Below are 18830 nucleotides of genomic sequence, written 5' to 3' on the forward strand. Positions count from 1 at the left end.
GACCCAGGGGCCTGGCTCTGGGAGCAGGAGGAGACGGCAGGCAGCATCAGGCTGCGCACAGAATGCAAATGGCTCTCAGAGTTCAGGGGCTCTGTCTCTGGCTCCTTCCCGAGAACAACGTGAACAACTAAAACCCCTACAGGTCGTTCCACCCAGCACTGGCCAGGGGGTCGGCGGGTGGGTATGTGGAACGAGAGTGGAACGCTCAGAGGCAGAACTACCGAGGGACAAGGTATAATCCCAGAGAAAGACAGGATGCGGGACCCCAGAGGCAGTGGAGGCTGGGGGTCTCACAACTCCGCAGTCTGGATATTCAGGGACATGGGGAAACCTTGCTCTTTCTCTTCTCTGCTCTTCCCCTCACCCCATGGGCTCTGGGGCCTACAGGTGCTGGAGGGATACGGTGTCAGAGCCGCAGGGGTTCTCCCCTCTAGAGGAGGCAGGGGTGGTCCAGAGGCCAGAGGGGAGCCAGGGTGGGTACTGGGTCCCTAACCTGGCCAGGCCCTCTGCGCCGATGGCACACATTTCCCTGGCATCCTCACGCTGGCATGCTACCTAGTTCTGTTTGCGAGGTCGAAGGTTTAAATACAGACAAGTGAGGCTGTATCCAGAGCAGGCCTCTTCCTAGTGCCAAGAGACCCCCCCCAAGACACCCTGCCATGATCTACTGCTCCTGCGTGCACAGGCCGATGACAGCCCTTTCTGGGAGTGCCAAGTGCTGGAGGGGAAACGCCTGCCCAGGAGGAAATAAGGCCCTTGTGGGCCTCCCAGAGCAGGGATGGCTGTCGGGCGCTGCCTTACCCAGTCTGGCAGAGCTCCCCAGGGGGCCACACGCCGGCAGAGGTCTCGAAAAACCCTGATGACAATTACACAGGGATGTAGGCCACTGGCTCGTGCCTTTGGGGGAAGAAGCACGCAGTTAGCTCTGGAAGATACGTGCACATGGGTGTGTGTGAGGCCAAGGGAACAAGGGCAGACCTTGGGGGCGGTGAGCTGGGCCAGGGGTCCTATCCTCAGTAGAGGTGAGGGAGCACAGCTGGCCGGCCCGGAGGGAGGTGGCCTGGGGCAGGTTCTACTCCCAAATGGGCACGAGCCACACAGCTAGCCAAGGAGGCGGCGAAGGGTGCACCCAACAGGACAGACACGTGTGAACCCCCTCCCAATCCTGCGCCCCCCAACCTGGAACCACTTGGCATGGCGGAGGGCGGCCAGTGACTGGAGACACTTTTCCAGGTCTAAGACATCTTCTAAGACAGCTCCCGGGTCGGGCACTTCCATTCCTTCTAGAAGAAAAGGGCGTGTGGGGAATGCCCTATCCCACTTCACTCCCTCCCTGGCCCCACACGGGCTATGCTGTCACTTCTCCTCTGGGACTCATTTTTTTATCTTTTTTTTATCTGGAAGCCACATGCTTCCTCCCAGATATTCTTTCCTCTGGGGGACCACAGGGACTAGAAAAACCATCTCTGTGAGAATCCCTCCTCCTCTGAAGTTCATGCTCACAAAGTTTTTTTTAAGATTTTATTTATTTATCTTTAGAGGGGAAGGGAAGGAGAGAGGGAGAGAAACATCAATGTATGGTTGCCTCTTCGTGCGTCCCCTGCTGGGAACTGGCCTGCAGGGAACTGGCCTGAAGGGAACCGGCCTGCAACCCAGGCATGTGCCCTGACTGGGAATTGAACCTCAATTGTCTGGTTCACAGGCCCGTGCTCAATCCACTGAGCTACACCAGCCAGGGCTACAAGGAAAGCATTTTTAATGCTTATTACTGAGCACCTTCTGCACCGACTCCCTCGGTTAGCAAACTACAGAGCAGATGGAAACCTAGGAACTAAGCCAGATTTCCAGCAACTTCCAAATGTATAATTAAAAGGGAGGAAGTGGGTCCGATTTGAACACATCCCATCGTTGACGACAAAGGCCTCCGGGTCTGAGAGAAACGCAGAGATGTTTTTCCTTTCTTACTATCATTGCTTCAAGAATATTCTCATCTCATTCAAGGACACCTGACTTACTTAGGTCATACCGTGAGTCTCAGGTTTCACCCAGAAATGTCCCCAGGGATCTCCTGCCTCCCGTGGTGGCAGGGGCGTGTCTTTGAAGAGGGGTTATAAGCCACCCTCCCAGCAACTGCCAGCCCGGGGTGTGGACCCCTGAGTGAGGCTGAGAGGTTCCTGGTGGTCACCGCCACAGGGGAGCTTCTGTGTCTCTCAACCTTTCTGGTCAGCCCGCATCTAGTGGCCACGGATGCTCAACACTGTCTAACACTCCCAACCACCCCTGCCTGTGTGTCTGAGCAAACCCTAGCCAGGCCTTCAGCTAGAATTTAATGGTGCTGTTCTTTGCCCCCATGTCAATTTTTTTAAGCTAACTATTTGTAACAACTGACAATGGCTTTCCATTAATAGTCAAAGGTTCTCCTCTTTAAAAATGTGTGTTAAAATTAACTGATTTAAAGAAAAACACTGATAGTTGGTGGCTCTCAGACAACAATCATGAAGGGAGCTCAAGGATGAATGGAGTCCTGACGCATGTAGCTTAGTTGGTTGGTTATTGGTCTGCAGAGGAAAGGTCCCTGGTTCGATTCCCAGTCACAGTATATGCCTGGGTTGTGGGTTCAGTTCCTGGTTGGGGCATGTAGGAGACATAACCAATGTTTCTCCCTCACATGGATGTTTCTCTCCCTCTCTTTCTACCCCTTCCCCTCTCTCTAAAAATAAATAAAACCTCTATTTAAAAAAAAAGAATGAATTAATGGAATTTGAAAACTCATCCTAGGGGCTCTTCCAGAAGGTTCCACAGGGTGCCTCCCTGTTGGCTGGCCTTCACTGTGTGGTGGTGACTGGAGGCCCTTGCTACTCTCTGGCCTGGCCCAGCACCCCATCCCACTCTCTCAGGCAATGCCAATATGCCTTATGCCCCGACCCCCGCATCCCACACGAGAATGTTGGGACCAGCAGGGTCTGCTGTGACCTCTGCCATGGTCAATGGACAGTGTGAACTTCTGGGCATCCGGCACAGCCAGTTTCCCCCGGGCAGGGCGCAGGTGTCTGCACAGGCCTGGCGGCAAGGGAGGGGCATGGTGCTGTATAGGGGAGGCCCAGGAGCACATGAGCAGCCCAGTTCTGTGGGCCCAGTTCTGAGCCTACCTGACCCTGTTACCAGTTTTCCTCCTCCACGGCCACAGGCCCAGCTCTTATCTGACCAGTGGCATCCAGGGCTAACAGAAGTACCAGAAAGCCGCATGCCCAACCCTCGACACCTGCCCCGAGCAGAGTCAGATGCTTCCCTAAGCCACTTGAGTATGTGTGGAGGGGGGCTGGACCGAAGGGCCCAGCTGCACCTCTGTTCGTAGAGGGGTCCTCCCGCATTAGGGACGAGGTGACAGACACAGTGACCCGTATTCTGGGCTCCTCACAAGATGAAATGATGATGTTGGCTGCCAGGTCAGAGGAGACCTCGTACTTGTCCTCTGTTACCATCTGTGAGATGCAAACACAACACAAGGCCACGTTACTCCAGCTGAGAGACAGGTGCAAACGGCAAGGACGTGTCAAGTTGCAGGCCCTGTGCCAGGTGTCTGGAGCCTCCGTGGAACTGAGACATAGGCCCGCCTTCCAGAAGTACACACATACAGAAATGCCTATATTCAGGCCTGGCTGAGTAGCTCATTTGGTTAGAGCATCACCCCAATACACCAAGGTTGTGGGCTCAATTCCCGGTTGGGACACATGCAAGAATCAACCAAGGAATGCATAGAGAAGTGGAACAACAAATCAATGTTTCTCCCTCTTTCTCTCCCTTCTTCTCTCTAAAGTCAAAAAATAAAAATTCAGCCCTGGCTGGTATAGCTCAGTGGATTGAGCACAGGTTGTGCACCAAAGGGTCAACAGTTTGGTTCCCAGTCAGAGCACATGCTTGGACTGTGGGCCAGGTCCCCAGTAGGGGGCGTGTGAGAGGCAACCACACATTGAAGTTTCTCTCCCTCTCTTTCTCCTTCCCTTCCCCTCTAAAACTTAATAATTCTTTTAAAAAATGCAAAAAACAGAACATCAGTGTGGGGACTTCTGCCAAGATGGAGGTGTGGGTGGAAGCACTGTGCCTTCTCACACAACCAAGTTTAAAAACAACAAAGTTTTAGCAACAAAAACACAGTCAAACCACAGAAAATTGAACTACACGGAAGTCTGACAACAACGAACCCTTCAGCCAAACCGGTAAGAGGGGCAGAGCCAGCAGCAGAGTGGGGTCGGGCAGGAAAGATCCACCAGACCAACCCGGGTGCACAACCCAGGCGCGCCAGCAGCCGTGGGCGGATCCCAGGTGTGGAGTAGCGGCCAGACCCACTGAGGGCACAAGGTGGTGGACTCACTGAGGGCTGACCGCAGTCACACATTCGAGTGCAGATAAACCGGTGAAGGAGCGAAGTGGTGAGACAGACCGTGCAGGCCCCAGTGGCGGAAAGTGGCAGAGAGGACTGCCATTGTCCCTCTCTGACCCCGCCCCCACATAAGTGTCACAAACCAGAGACCTGGGTGGCCCTGCCCTGGTGAACACCTCCTCGTACGTAACAGGCACAAACAGATCAAAACATGGCTCAAGAACAACTTAGAGCCCCAGAGCCCATAAATCTAAGCGACCAAGAAACAGCCAAACTTTCAGATGCACAGTTCAAAACACTGGTGATCAGGATGCTCACAGAACTGGTTGATTTTAGTCACAAATTAGAGGAACATATGAAGGCTAAACTAATTGAAATGAATGGAAATGCACAGGAAACCAACAGTAATGGAAAGGAAACTGGGACTCAAATCAAAGGAGTGGACCAGAAAGAGGAAAAAAAATGACCAAACAGAAAACAATAAAGAAACAAGAATTCAAAAAAATGAGGAGAGGCTTAGGAACCTCCAGGACATCTTTAAACGTTCCAACATCCGAATTATAGGGGTACCAGAAGGGGAAGAGGAACAGCCACCAGTGGAAAACTTATTTGAACAAATAATAAAAGAGAATTTCCCCAATCTGGCAACGGCAATAGACTTCCAGGAAATCCAGGAAGCTCAGAGAGTCCCAAAGAAGTTGGACCCAAGAAGAAACACACCAAGGCACATCATAATTACATTAGCCAAGATGAAAATCAAGGAGAGAATCCTAGAAGCAGCAAGAGATAAGGGGACTGTCACCTACAAAGGAGCTCCCACCAGACTGTCAGAGGATTTCTCAAAAGAGACCTTACAGGCAAGAAGGGGCTGCAAAGAAGTATTCCAAGTCATGAAAACCAAAGACCTACATCCAAGATTGCTCTATCCAGCAAAGCTTTCATTTAGAATGGAAGGGCACATAAAGTGCTTCTCAGATAAGATCAAATTCAAGGAGTTCATCATCACCAAGCCCTTATTATATGAAATGTTAAAGGAACTTACCTAAGAAAAAGAAGATAAAAAAGATGAACAGTGAAAGGACAGAAACTCAGTTATTAAGAACCACACCTAAAACAAAAACAAAGAGGACAGCTAGATCAAGAGTGAACCATAGAAATGGAGGTCACATGGAGGGTTAGCAACAGGGGAGTGGGAGGAGAAGGGGGAGAAGGTACAGAGAATAAGTAGCATAGACAGTAGGTAGAAAATAGATAGGGGGAGGGCAAGAATAGTAGGGGAAATATAGAATCTAAAGAACTTGAGACACGTGGTCATAAACTAAAGGGGGGATGGTGGGGGAGGGGTGTGCAGGGTGGAGGGGAATGAAGGGGGAAATAGAACAACTGTGATGGCATAATCAATAAAATATATTTAAAAAAATAAAATAAAAAATGTAAAAAACAAATACATATAGGTGACAATCCTAGCATATAACGTGCCTTCATATGTAATGAATGCCCTTAACAAAGACAGTAATAATAATAATAATAATAATAATAATAATAATAATAAACAGCCATTAACAGAAGAGATAGTTGGAAGGAAACAAAAGTGTCCCTTTTTCACAATGACACAGATGACCCCGCAGTAAGAGAGAAGCAAATTAAAACTCTACTGAAGTACCATCATCACCCGTGGGAAGGACACAACTCGAAGCCTGAGGCGCAGCTGGGCTGGCAAATCCACGCACCTTAGAAACCGCTGGTGGACGCTGACCTGGCAGCACTTACCTGGAGCCCCAGTCATGCCTCCGACCTGGTGACTCTGCCCCAGGACGAGCTCCCACACGTGTGGAGTGGCGTGTGCGCAAGGTTACTTGTTCTGTGCAGCCTTAGTGGTGATGCAGAGCACTGGAAACAACCCGAATGTCCTCAAAGGGACACACACCTCCCTCTGTCCCGCTGGACCTGACTCACTCCTCCCTGGTGCTCTCGCCTGGCATCAAGCTTTAACTTCCTCACAGGAGATAAACCAGCGCTAGCTCGCTCTGCTTTCGTTTGCTCCTGACCAGGGCGGGAGCCCGAGGGTGGCCCGGGTCTGTGCCCTGAGCTCACTAAGCCGGTAGGAGGAATGATGCAGAATTTTCACGGGGACAGGGCCAGAGACATCAGGAAGAAACCACCCTGGGGACCGACTGCTTTAACCAAGATGATCAGCTTAAATCGCGACATGGTCTCACTGTTCCCCAGCTGTCACGAGAACAGTGCCATGACAACAGAACTGCTCTCTAAGAAAACCCAGCCCACAATCCATCCTGCCTCATGACTTGCGAGGCTCCCCCCTCTCCGCACTGCCTCTCCCATGCCGTTCAAGGCGTAGCCTTTTAAATGGCTGGTTCGCATTCTCCGGGTGGAACATTTTCATTTTCCCAGTGTTGCCCTGAACTCACTTCATGCAGGAACCCTGAAGTTCCCACTTCTTTTTCCCTGCAACTGTTTACAAAAACAAACAAACAAACGACTGGTTTGTATCTAATAATGACAACCTCTCTTGTTTCTTAAAATACTGTGGAAGCAAAGTCATCCCCGTTGGGGAGACTGAGGGACCCCTGAGGGAGGGAGGGCGGCAGTCCCACCGCTCCCCACTTCCAGGAGGTAGCCGCCCTTACCAGGAGTTGCTGGGGCAGCTGCTCAGTGACCCTCTGCAGCAGGGCGTGGGTGGGCTTCTGGGAGCAGAGCAGGGTCAGCTGCACATCCCTGTCTCCCCGAAGGAGGAGGCCTTTCCCCAGGAGGCCGACCCGCACCACGCCTTTCAGGACCCGGGCAGAGGGGCTGGCACTGCTGTGGAGACAAATCCGAAAACACATGTGTGAGAAGAGGGGTCAGGGAAAAAGGGAGCCTGCGGCTCTGCCTTGGGTCTGGGCTGTCAGCAGCTTGCTGGGCCCTCTGTGCCTCAGCTTCCTCATCTGTGAAAAGGCCCTTTCTGAGCCCCATTTCTCATAATGCACTTGAAGAAAGTAGACATGAGAAGATATATTTGAGAAAAGCACTGGGAACCACAATGGGTATATTATACGTGGTTACTAAGGGCTGGTGGTTATTACTACTTCCTGCTAACCTGCATTCTGAAAAAGGCCAAAGATGGCAACCCCCTGGCCCCTGGTCCACAGCCAGATGGTGCCACGCTGGTCAGCCCGTGGGTTTGGGCGCCCTCCAGGCTGTCCCTGGGGTTGTTTCACCCCAACCTGAACATGCTGCAAGCAGGCCCATTGGAGGGCTCGGGCCACGGCACCCTGAGGGAGACCCCTGCTGCAGTCTTGCCTCTGCAGGTCAGGGACACCCAAGTTCACTCCCTGGCCCGAGGCGCCCAGCCCAACCCACTGGGCCTCCTTGCCACCATCCTCTTCCACCACTGCCTCTTGGGCCTTATGCTCTAGCCCAGCGATTTTCAACCTTTTTCATCTCATGGCACATATGAACTAATGATTAAAATTCTATGACACAACAAAAAATTTTTTTGGCCAATCTGACAAAAAATAGGTATAATTTTGATCTACCCTTTTTGCTTCAAAGTGACTTAAAAAAAAAAATCAGGTGCCCATACTTGTATATAAGGATTTCTGGTACCAAAATTTACCAATCAGATACAACCTTATTATGTGACGTGACCAATTAGATGCAACTCTGTCATATTGACCTACACACGAGTATTTATGGTTCAAGACAGCATCCCTGCCGGTGGCTATCGCTGTGTTGACTGCTGTCCTTTCTTTATTTGACACTCTGAGGGAAAAGTCAGTGTCCCTGACTAAACAGTCAGGTTCTGCACGTTTGAAAAATTCTTGCAGCACACCGGTTGAAAATCGCCACTTTGGCCCCAAGCCCCTTCCTATTTCCTCCAGCCCCACAAGGCTCAGCCCTCTGCCCCAGTTCCCAGGACTGGTGCGTGGGTGCTCTCACACGAGGGACCTCTACACAGATGTCCCAGCCCCTGCTCCAGAAGCTGCCCCCCTTTCCTGCTACTCTCTAATAACCACTTTGTTTTCTTTGGGACTTTTTTTTTAACATTAAAAACATTTCATTATATAATAATACATTATCACTGGCATATCCCAGAGAGGTTTGTACATCTTAAGTTGTATTTGTAATGATGAATGTCACTGACAACTAAGAGGACAAATATATTGTTATTATTTCTTTTAATGGGGGAAACGATCACTTTTTTTCCCCTGAAGGGAAAGGAGGAAGAGAGGGACAGAATACTTGTGACATTTCTAAGGATAGGAGATAACCTTTCTTTAAACATTTTTTTATTGATTGATTTTAGAGAGAGAGAGGAAGGGGGAAGAGAGAATCATCAATTTGCTGTTCCCCTTATTTATACATTCATTGGTTGCTTCCTGTATGTGTCCTGACCAGGGATTGAACTCACAGCCCTGATGCATTAGGACAATGCTCCAACTAACTGAGCTGGCTGGCCAGGGCAGGAGATAACCTTTTTATAAAAACCATGTTGACATATTCTTATCCATTTGAGGACCACAGAGCTCTAAAGCCCAAGGCCTGAGGGGACCTGACTCTGGAGGCCACCAGCAAAATCCAGAGCAGGGACGTCTGGATTAGGGGGCAAGGACCAGAGTCTGCAAGTGAGACTCATGAAGGCAGAGAAAGCAGAAAACAGAGGGTGGGGGAACCTGCAGATGTACAGACTCAGAAGTCTGCCAACCAGTCTGAAAAACAGCCTGGAAAACAGGAACACCGACCCCGGGACACCAAGGAAGCACGCCGTGGCGTCTGCGGGGCGGCTGGGAACTCCATCACTGACTGGACATTTGATGGTGTTAAAGAATTCCTGTTAATTTTTTGAGAGAGAGGGGAAGGGAGGGAGGAAGAGAGGGAGAGAAACCCATGTGCGAGAGAGACATCAGTCGGTTGCCTCTCCCACATCCCCAACCGGGGACCTGGCCTGCAACCCAGGCACATGCCCTGACTGGGAACCGAAATGGAAATCTGTCGGTTCACAGGCCGGTGGCTCAATCCACTGAGCCACCCCAGCCAGCGCTGTTAATTTTTTTATGATAATGGCACTATGGTCTGTTAAACAAAAATATCCTTAATATTTAGAGATAGGTACCCACTAAACACTCAGTAAAGAAACACTGGGATATCTGATAGGATCTCCTTTTAACCTGTATGGAGTGGGCAGGGAGGGAGGGCCAAGAAATCAAGTGCAGTCGTGGGAGCTGGTCAGGGTGTAGTAATGCTCACATGGTATTCATCGTAATAGTACTGTTCCACCCACGTTTGTGTATGCTAGAGGATTTCCATAATCACGGTTTAAAAACCCAAACACTAAAATGCTCTTTCCAATGGTTCCATAAATAATGGAACACCCACAGGATGGTTTATTGAGTTGCAATTAAAAAAATACACTTCCATGTTTTTGAAAAATAATGTAAAAGTGTGTCGACTTCCTGCCTTGACACATGCAAAGGCTGCTTCCACGTCTACACTGCGGGGAGCTGGGGGCGGTTCTGTGGACCCTCTCTGTGCTCTTTTGTGATGAGTCCATAATTATTTCAAAATGAAAAGTTAAGCCCTGGCTGGTGTAGCTCAGTGGATTGAGCGTGGGCCTGTGAACCAGATGATAGTGGTTCAATTCCCAGTTGGGGCACATGCCTGGGTTGTAGGCCAGTTCCCAGCAGGGGACTCACAAGAGACAACCATACATTGATGTTTCCCTCCTTCTCTCCCTCTCTTCCCCTCTAAAGATAAATAAATAAAATCTTTAAAAAAAAGCAAAGTTAAAAAACAAATTAAAAAGAAAAACAAGTGTACAGGGAAAATACTGGAAGGAACTTCAAAGCATTAAGCGAGGGGAAGGTTTTGTTCAGAAAACCTGAATGCACACTTCGAGGATGCGGCACCCCTTCCTGTCTGCAGTACGAGACCCCTCAGGTAGCTTCCACGCCATCGGCTCCTCTGCACGAGGCTCAGAGGCTCAGAGGCTGCAGCGAGTAGGGCTGCAGGCAGTGTCACACCTCATGGCCAGACCATCTTTCCCACTTGTGAGCAAGCACAAAGTCCCAGGTAAACCTCAGAATTGGGATGGCTCCACCTTTCAAAGACTTCTCTCATCAGACTTTGCAGTCCTGTGGTTTAGATTCATGAGGGCGCGAGAGGAGAGCTGAGAAAAATGTCTTTTTGGCACCCTTGTTTTCCCTTCCAGGTGGGTGAAGAAGGCTTACTTTCCCAAGTAGATGCAACCTATTGGGAAGTTGGCATGCTTAAGCTGAGGGGCTAGTTCATTTAATCGTATCATTTTATCATGACACTTTGTAACTCACAGTGGTATATGTTCTTTTCTTGGGACCAAACACTACACTGAAAAGAAACTAAAGTGGCATCAGCCAGACACAAAAGGACAAATACTGCATAATTCCACTTACATGAAATGGCCAGAACAGGCCAAGCCATAGAGAGAGGAAGTGCAGTGACGATGCCTGAGGCTGGGGCAGGGGGCGGGGCATTTACAGGGATAAATTTCTGTTGAGATGATGTACAAGTTCTGGAAATAGATAAGCGGTGGGTGAGGGCTGCACACCTTGTGAGTGTACTTAATACCACTGTACTGTACACATTGGAATGGTTAAGATTGTCAACTTCGTGCTGCGAGTATTTTGCCACAATAAAAATTAAAAAAGGAAATAAAAAAGAAGCCACCCAGAGAGAAAGGACTTGGAAGAGCTAACTACCTCTGGAATTATTCTAGTTGGGTAGTGACTCCTCACAGGGCCCAGGGACTTTTCTGTCTCCCTGTAGCACGGGGCCTTGAGCCACGACTCAGGCCGACACCACATGGCAGCTTCCACTCTGTGAGGTGGAGGGATCAGGGTAGAATCACACTGTCTCCGTTTTGCAGATGAGCAAACAGAGGTGGTTCACGTTTCATGAACCACGTTTCTTGATGCGCCTTTTCTGAGAAAATAAATTCTGGTATTGCAACAGCAGCTCTCACCAGCTGGGACTAAAACTCCCTTTGAACCTCGGGGCTCCAGCCCTGACACTAGAGACTCAGTGAGTATGCCGCCCGCAGCCTGGAAAGCCCCTGCTACTGCAGGGGCTCAAAGTCAATGAGAGGAGGAGCCGCCTCCACCCCTCCGGGCAGCCACATCCTGTGAGAACACCTGCCTCTTCCAAGCCATCCTCTGGGCCTGGGGAAATAACAGTGACCTCCATTACCTGTGCTCCCCACCCTCCTGCTCTGGGCTTCTGGACTTGCCCTCCTCCAGTGTGTCAGACACCAGCTTGAGGGCGCGCTCCGAGTGGGACACAGCCCTCTGGACAGCCAGGAGCTCCTCCTCTGTGGGGTAGATGGTGGCGTGCTTACACAAGACGTGGCGGTCGTCACTGGATTCTGGCCGCTGTGTGGGCTGCAAGGAAAGGTGCACACATTACAGTGGGCTAAGAGGCCCTGGGGACCCAGTGGCAGGGGACAGGAGCAGTGTCAGCTCTGCAGAGCTGCAGCACAGGCGCAGGAGGACATGAGGAGTGGAGCCAGGCTGAGGAATGACGCGTACCCACAGGTGGTGACCCAATGAGGACCCCAGGACCTCCTGAGGGCTATAGGAAGCTCAGGGCCAAGGGGGCTGGGGGGCTGCCCTGTAGCGACACCCTTACGTTTCCAAGCCAGAGGCTTTTCTGCCAACTCAGTGGGCCTGCTCCCCAGCAAGGTACAGGTCAAAGGTTCCCATCCAACCATGGCCTGTGCTGACAGACAGACACCTGAGGACCCATGAGAGATGTGACAACTGGGGTGTCAGGAAACTAAAAGGACTGCTGTGGTGGGTGGAGGGGTCAGGGCCTGGAGCTCCCATTGGAGACCAGCAATGAGAGGTGGGCACCCATTAGGGTTCTTGATACAAAGTCTTACTCCTCATTCCTGGAAGATTCAGGTCTTTCAAGTACAATGTGAGAAAATCACCCACCCCATGGTGCCAGTGACACGGGAGGCATTTCGGCACAAGACCACCACCTACCGGAGGGGTGGCAGCAGGCACCCCTGGCCTGCTCCCGAGGGGAGGAGAGTGCTGGTCCGATGGGGAGTGTCCCGGGTGCTCATCCTGGGCCTGTGGCTTCTCCTCCAGCTGCCTCCTGCACAGATCATAGCGCCTGTGGGAAGCAAGAAAATAAGGAGCTGTCAGCAGCTGCAGGACCCTGGGCTTATCACATCAAAGCCAGCAGCTTGTAACAGCCATATGGCTCCTGCTGCCTGGTCCTTGGGCTGAGCCAGGCTGAGGCTCTGGGACCAGTGCAGAGATGCAGCAGCTGAGTGGGACCCCGTAAGAGCTAATGAAGAGCTTCTGTGCAAACACTTGCCATATGCCAGGGAGACCAAGGTTCCAAGGCCAGGAGGACACAGGCCAAGAGAAACTGCTAGGGAGGGAGAAGCCAGCTTAAGTGGCCACAGCCTCTAAATCTGTCCCAGGCCTCACTCCCAGCTCAGAGGCTGCTTTGGATCTTCTGTGAATTGGACACCGTGTCATGAAGTGCTTGGAAACATCTCTAGGGGGTGAAGGAGGATGATGACAAACCATCCTTGCAGTCAGGAGACACCAAGGATTGGGGCCCAGGGCCACAGGAGGGGAGAGGACACCAGGGGTTGGGTAACATGGGGACAACAGGGTGTCCCTGTGAATCAGGCCTGAGAGCGCCAGCCCCCTGGTTGTCAGGACCATGCCATCCCTCGCTTATTACATGCAGATCCAGAGAGTGACATATGCACAGGGGCTGGGCTGGCTAGCTCTAAAATGCTCCATGTCCCCACAAGTGCCACGTCCCCTGCCAACTATGCAGCTCATGAGCATCTGGGTTCCAAGGCCTAGAAGACAGAGCTGATGCCCCCACAGCTCAAGCGATACGCAAGTGAGCAAGCAGACACTTGGTTCTCAGAGCTGCCCTGGGGGCAGGAGGTAGTCAGGAGGCTGAGAGGAAGGGACCCCGCGCCTCGTCTCTGCGTGCCAGCGCCGTAGCGCCTCCAGCCGCTTCCTGGTCAGCTGCTTCTGCTTCCTCTTCCTCTCTTCCAGGAGCTTCCAGACTCTGTTGCTGAGCTTGATGGAGATCGGGAGGTCAGGATCGACTTTTCTCTGGAGAAGAAAGGAGGGGCTGTAAGACCAGAGATCATCTCTGGGGCATCTCAGGAACAGGGATAGGCCTCCTCTGCTGTATTTAGACAGCAGTGAGTTTCAGTCTCCCAGAGTCTTAACACTCCTTGTCCCCAAAAGCACTGGCAGGAAATAAAACTGGCTGAAGGGACGAAACATGGACTGACATCAGAGTAACAAACGGGACAGCAAAAGTAGAACCTGTCTGAATATCCGACAGAGGAGCCAAAGGTGTGACGACGGCACTGGCAGATGACTGTTGGCCATCACAGAACAGTCACCAAAAAAAGGTCCAATGACAAATACTCATTCTCAATCAAAATAATTCAGGGGAAACACCATTTGTGTGAAATCCAGCAATATATATTTCAAATAGCATGGCTAATTCATTTGCTAAACTTGGTTTTTAGCACTTAATGCCTTCATTCAGAGTGTAGTGGAGCTTGGAGTAGTGAACACACAATTCTATATACAGATGCTGAAACTGTACCTGAAACCTATATAATTTTGTTAACCTATGTCACCCCAAAAATTCAATTAAAAAAAGAAAGTGTAGTGTTGTCTAAGGATTTTTCATTGGCAGAAACAACCCAGATGTCCATCAACAGGGGAATGGATACACAAGATATGTCCACCCACACACCGGAATATTACTCAGCCATAAAAAGGAAGGAAGCTTTGACACTTGCTATGACATGGATGAACCTTGTAAACATGATGCTCAGTGAAAGAAGCCACATCCAAAAGGCCATACTGTATGCAATTCATTTATGTGAGTTATCTAGAACAGACAAGACACAGAAACAAAGTACATTCGTGGTTTTTAAAAAGAGATTGAGGGATTGGAATGAGAACTGACTGCTAATGAGGTTGAGCTCTTTTTTGGGGTGATGTGGATGTTCTGGAATTAGGGAGAGGTAGAGGTTGCACAACTGTGTGAATACAGTAAGAGCCATTCACTGCACAGTTTGTGTGGGCTGACTGTGAGATGTGTGAATGACATCTCAATGAAACCGCTAAAAAGAGAGGAAATATCTGAAAGCCACTGCTTACCGCCCAGAGGAGAGTTACGTGTGGGCTCTGCACAACCATACTGGAGGCCCAGAGTCAGGCGTGTTTAAACACATACATGTGCACAGGTGCCCTCGGGTTGAGCCCAGGGTGTTGAAGGGCCAAGGGAGCTCCCTGGCCACACAAAACCTCCCCTTGGGTGGGAGAAGAAGCCCCCACTGGTGCTGGAAGGCTCTTGGCATTGGAGGCCCCGGGGTCCCTGGGGATGGCTCAGCCTGGACAGCCCAACACCCCCTGCAGCAGCAGTTCCTCAAGTCACGACCTCTCGGCACCAGGCCCCGGCCTCGCTCCAGCTCACAGACTCAGTCCTATGCTGGTGCCCACATGCCTCCCCATGGGGACACGGTTCAGACAGAGCATGGTATCTAATTCACAGTGTCCATCTCAACTAGTACACGCTAGCCTGGGACATAAGCAGAGGCTCCAGAAAAGAAAAATATGTGTCAGATGTGAACAAAATAATACCGAGTGCCTGGAGAAAGAGGCAATATCTGTGAGTCTTATTTTTGTGCGCACATCTACAACCTGACCATGTGCCTGAGCACCTCCTCTGGCAACAGGTGAGTGCAGTTGTACAACTAAACATCCATCTGCAACAGACGAAATCGAATGGCAAATGCAAGCCCATGGTTTCTGCTCTGGCCCTCCAGGCAGTGGCAAATGCAAGTCTGGATGCGGCTTGAGAGGCTCAGGGGGAGTGAAGCTCCTGTCAAAGCTGTCTCCCAGAGGGGGGAAAATGTGTTTTGAGACATGGAGCAAGATGTAGAAATCATAGAAGTTCTTACACACACACACACACACACCCGAACCCTGAACTAACGGGGATCCTATGAGGCACACCTTGTACTGCAGCTGATGCCGCCGCCCTCTGACATGCATGTCCCTGGCGTTGGGGTCATTGAAGCTGCACTCACAGAGCTTGCAGTGGAACTGGATCACTTTGCCTTCACCGTCGCATACCTGAGACACAAAGCTCAGCTGAGTGCTGTCCCCTGAGGAAGGCTGCCTCCCTCCACCCTGCAAGGGCACTGGGCCTTCCTGCATGGCCTGAAGGAGTGACAGCAAAGCCTCTGAGGCCAGTGCGCTAACTTCCTGTTAGCTAAGCTCTTCCGAAGGGCGGCTTTCAGGAGTCTCCCACGCTGAGCTCACCTCTGCCACCATCCAGAGCCTCTCTATTCCCAGCTCAGCCACTGCCAGCCCATGCCCTGCCCTGTGGTGGTCCCGCCTCCCCTTCTCGATTTTTGCCCACCATGTGCCCTTCTTTTTTTTTGCTGTAGCTTCTACGGATCTTATTGCCTTAATTCTTAAATGATCAGGTCTGAAGCACAGGAGTTCTACCTGGTGGAGTATTTTGCACAGGACAAAACAAGATGCTGAACTGGTTGAAAATACAAAAATGAAAAGAAATGCTCACACTTCCATTTAGCCACACACAGTCTTTAAACAAACTCCGGAAGGCTGGAAATTAAGGGAGCAGCCAGAAGCAAATCCAGAACTTGAGTTCTAACAGGCTGTTTAAGAGAAACCCGCAGGGCCTCCGCTCAGGCTCTGGGTGATGGCGCTGAGGTATGCACGCTGGCTCCTAATGCCCCTGGAATCACGTGCCCTGGGGTGATGCTCAGCAAGAAATGCCTCTTGCCTTCTTCAGGCCTTCCTTCTAAGATTTGGAAAACTCACTGAGGTCTGCCTGGGATGGGTGTGGACATGTGAAATGGAGAACTGGACTGAGGACACAAAACTTGACCCTGGCAAGGTCCTTCCCCACCAGAACCTGGAGATGAAGCAGGGCACAGGGCACCGAGAGATCGAGGGCGTGGTGGCTGCTGGTGGAGTTACCTCTTCCACGTAGCCTGGGCCCACTGGCTGCGAGTCACAGCAGCTCCCAGAAGCTTCCACAGAGTCTCCTTGGGTGGGTGGTTGTCCTGACCTCTTTGACTTCAGGTGTGCCAATTTGCCCTCTGCGGGTCTGCAGCCTGCTGTCTTCAGCTCAGGAGGCCCTGGAAGAACTGCAGCACTTACACAACCTACTCCACCCAGAAACCGTGGCTGGCTCTCCCTCAGCCCCTTTCACCTCTGCGTGACGTCAGCCAGTTGGGTACAGAGTCCCGCAAGACCACTGTCAGTCAGCTTGGGGCATGGCTGAGAGAACACGGCCCACACAGAGCTCAGTGCCAGTCTGCATGCATCCACAGAGGGCCCAGCCATAGGCCCCCAACTGAGGAAACCCCAGCGCAGACTCTGCTGCCCTTCCTTAATCGACAGGGAGCCATCAGGTGGACCAAGGCCCACAGGCAGGCCAGCCCCATTGGACAAATCCATGGTGGAAGGGGGCTGTTTCTTTGTTGTCAAAACTGCTTTATGATTTTATCTTCACTATCATGTGATTATTCAAAACATAGTACTGCTGATGCTAAAAATAAAATAAAATAAGCCCCCTCCCACAAAAAGCAGGCGAGGGAAGGGCAGAGATGATCAGAGACCTGGCTTTGAATCCTGCCTCCACCACGTATAGAGTGGCCTAGGTCAGGTACTTCCCCACCCCTCACCTCAGTCCTCCCATCTGCAAGCTGGGACCAATGATAAAACCTACTGTAAAGACTCACGCCAGGCAATGGGTGTACAGTAGGTGTGGGTGTGTGCCTGACATCCAGCCCCGGTTGTGACCCATTCAGCATGCATCACGTGGCAACCATTATTTCCCTCAGGTACCGGCTGGTGTGTCCCGCCCCCGACCCCGAGGGAAGCAGGAACAGATGTGGGTCTGCAAGGAGCCCACCATGACCTCCCAGGACCCACACAACTGTGAGAGCCCGCACGAGCACTGGGGTGCACAGGAGCCTGCTCCCAGAGTGTGGGAGGACGCAGCCCAGGGAACTCTCTAGGCCTAAGGTGGCGATTCAGGGAACCCAGGCATCTCAATCTGTCCCACCCTCCATGGGAAGAAATGGTGCTGTCGTCCCATTGGTTCTACCAAGGTTTTAGGGCAATGGTCTCCTGTCAAAAGTTCAGAAGGTGTGGACCAGAGGTAGTGGGGCACCTGCTGCCTGGCAGGAATATGGGAAAGAAGGCATGCCCCCTTCACACCCCCAGCCCCAGGCACAGCTTAGTCCCTCCTGAGAAGCTACACACACACACACACACACACACACACACACAGACGTTAACTGGCCAAATGCTTCTCTGAACCTGGAGTCTGTTGAGTTGGGGCATGGTGAAAGGGCTGTGAACTGCAGTAACACATACCTGTGCATGTGGCTTTGGAGACCACCAGCCTCTTGGGCAGCTCAAGTCTGCCAGGGGTGTGCATGCTGGAGCCAGCGGGTTCCATGGGCTTGGCTGAGGTCACAGGGGGACTCTCAGTGTAGAGGGGGGCCGGCTTGCTGGTGCAGGTGGTCGGAGCTGAGCTGGAGTTCCCTGGCACGGGTTCTATGGTGGGGATGGGCTTCCCCAATTTGGTATGCAGCTTGAAGACCTGGAACAGCCCCAGGGACCCCCATCAGGATCAACTGCAGGCCTGACTGACGTTCTTCATAAGGAAGGGAGAGCACCTCGGTGAGTGTGGGAGGGCTGGCAACCCATGGAAGTGAGAGTCAGTGGTCCTGTCCCAGGTCCTGGGGACCCTGCCCACTTCCTAGCAACCAAGCTCTCTCAAGAACCACTGCCTCTGGAAGGCCTGCCTACATTGCCTCTGGCTTCTAGGTCCTCACTAGGCATGCACACATGGGCCCTACATAATATAACAGTACCCTGTGCTTTTGTACCTCCGCAACAGGAGTTGCGGCTGTTCGACTGCATACCTCCGAAGTCCACTGCCTTGCACTAAGAGACAGAGATGTTCTCTGCATCCTAAGCACCAGCTCGGTGCCCACCCAATGGGGACACAGAATGTGTGTATGAGTTCATGGATACAGGCCACCTGCTAAGACGTACGTGTGTATTTGTCCACAGACACATGTCTATGTTCTGTAGGGCCACATGTACACCTAGAGTCCAGTAATACCCCATCCGTGATATCCTTCACATTAAAACGATTTTAATTTTGTTTTTAAAAAGCATGACCCCACATGGAATATATTGCCTGATCTCATCAATGTTCAAACTCTTAACAGGTAAACATCTAAACATGCCTAATGCCAAGAACAGCTCGTCAGGGGCCTGGGTACAACCCTACACAGCTTCATGCTTTTGTCCAGAGGCAGGCGAGACTTTTATAACTGGGACGAGGTGTTGGCTTC

General features: G+C 51.4%; 1 protein-coding gene across 1 annotated transcript in view; it reads right to left on the bottom strand.

Annotated features, from left to right (window-relative positions):
* Positions 1–18830, bottom strand: part of ZFR2 (zinc finger RNA binding protein 2) — a 40495-nt gene that overhangs the window by 3526 nt on the left and 18139 nt on the right. The window contains exons 7-16 of the mRNA XM_037165289.2: positions 17839–18067; positions 16432–16592; positions 15436–15555; positions 13367–13506; positions 12400–12532; positions 11603–11793; positions 7030–7201; positions 3344–3482; positions 1180–1283; positions 802–897 (exon numbers count right to left, since the gene is read on the bottom strand). Coding sequence (XP_037021184.2) covers positions 802–897; positions 1180–1283; positions 3344–3482; positions 7030–7201; positions 11603–11793; positions 12400–12532; positions 13367–13506; positions 15436–15555; positions 16432–16592; positions 17839–18067 — 1485 coding nt within the window. The remainder of the gene's footprint in view (positions 1–801; positions 898–1179; positions 1284–3343; positions 3483–7029; positions 7202–11602; positions 11794–12399; positions 12533–13366; positions 13507–15435; positions 15556–16431; positions 16593–17838; positions 18068–18830) is intronic.

Source organism: Artibeus jamaicensis, unplaced genomic scaffold (genome assembly GCF_021234435.1).
Source record: "Artibeus jamaicensis isolate MK-2021 breed Jamaican fruit bat unplaced genomic scaffold, CSHL_Jam_final scaffold_537, whole genome shotgun sequence".
NCBI lineage: Eukaryota > Metazoa > Chordata > Mammalia > Chiroptera > Phyllostomidae > Artibeus > Artibeus jamaicensis.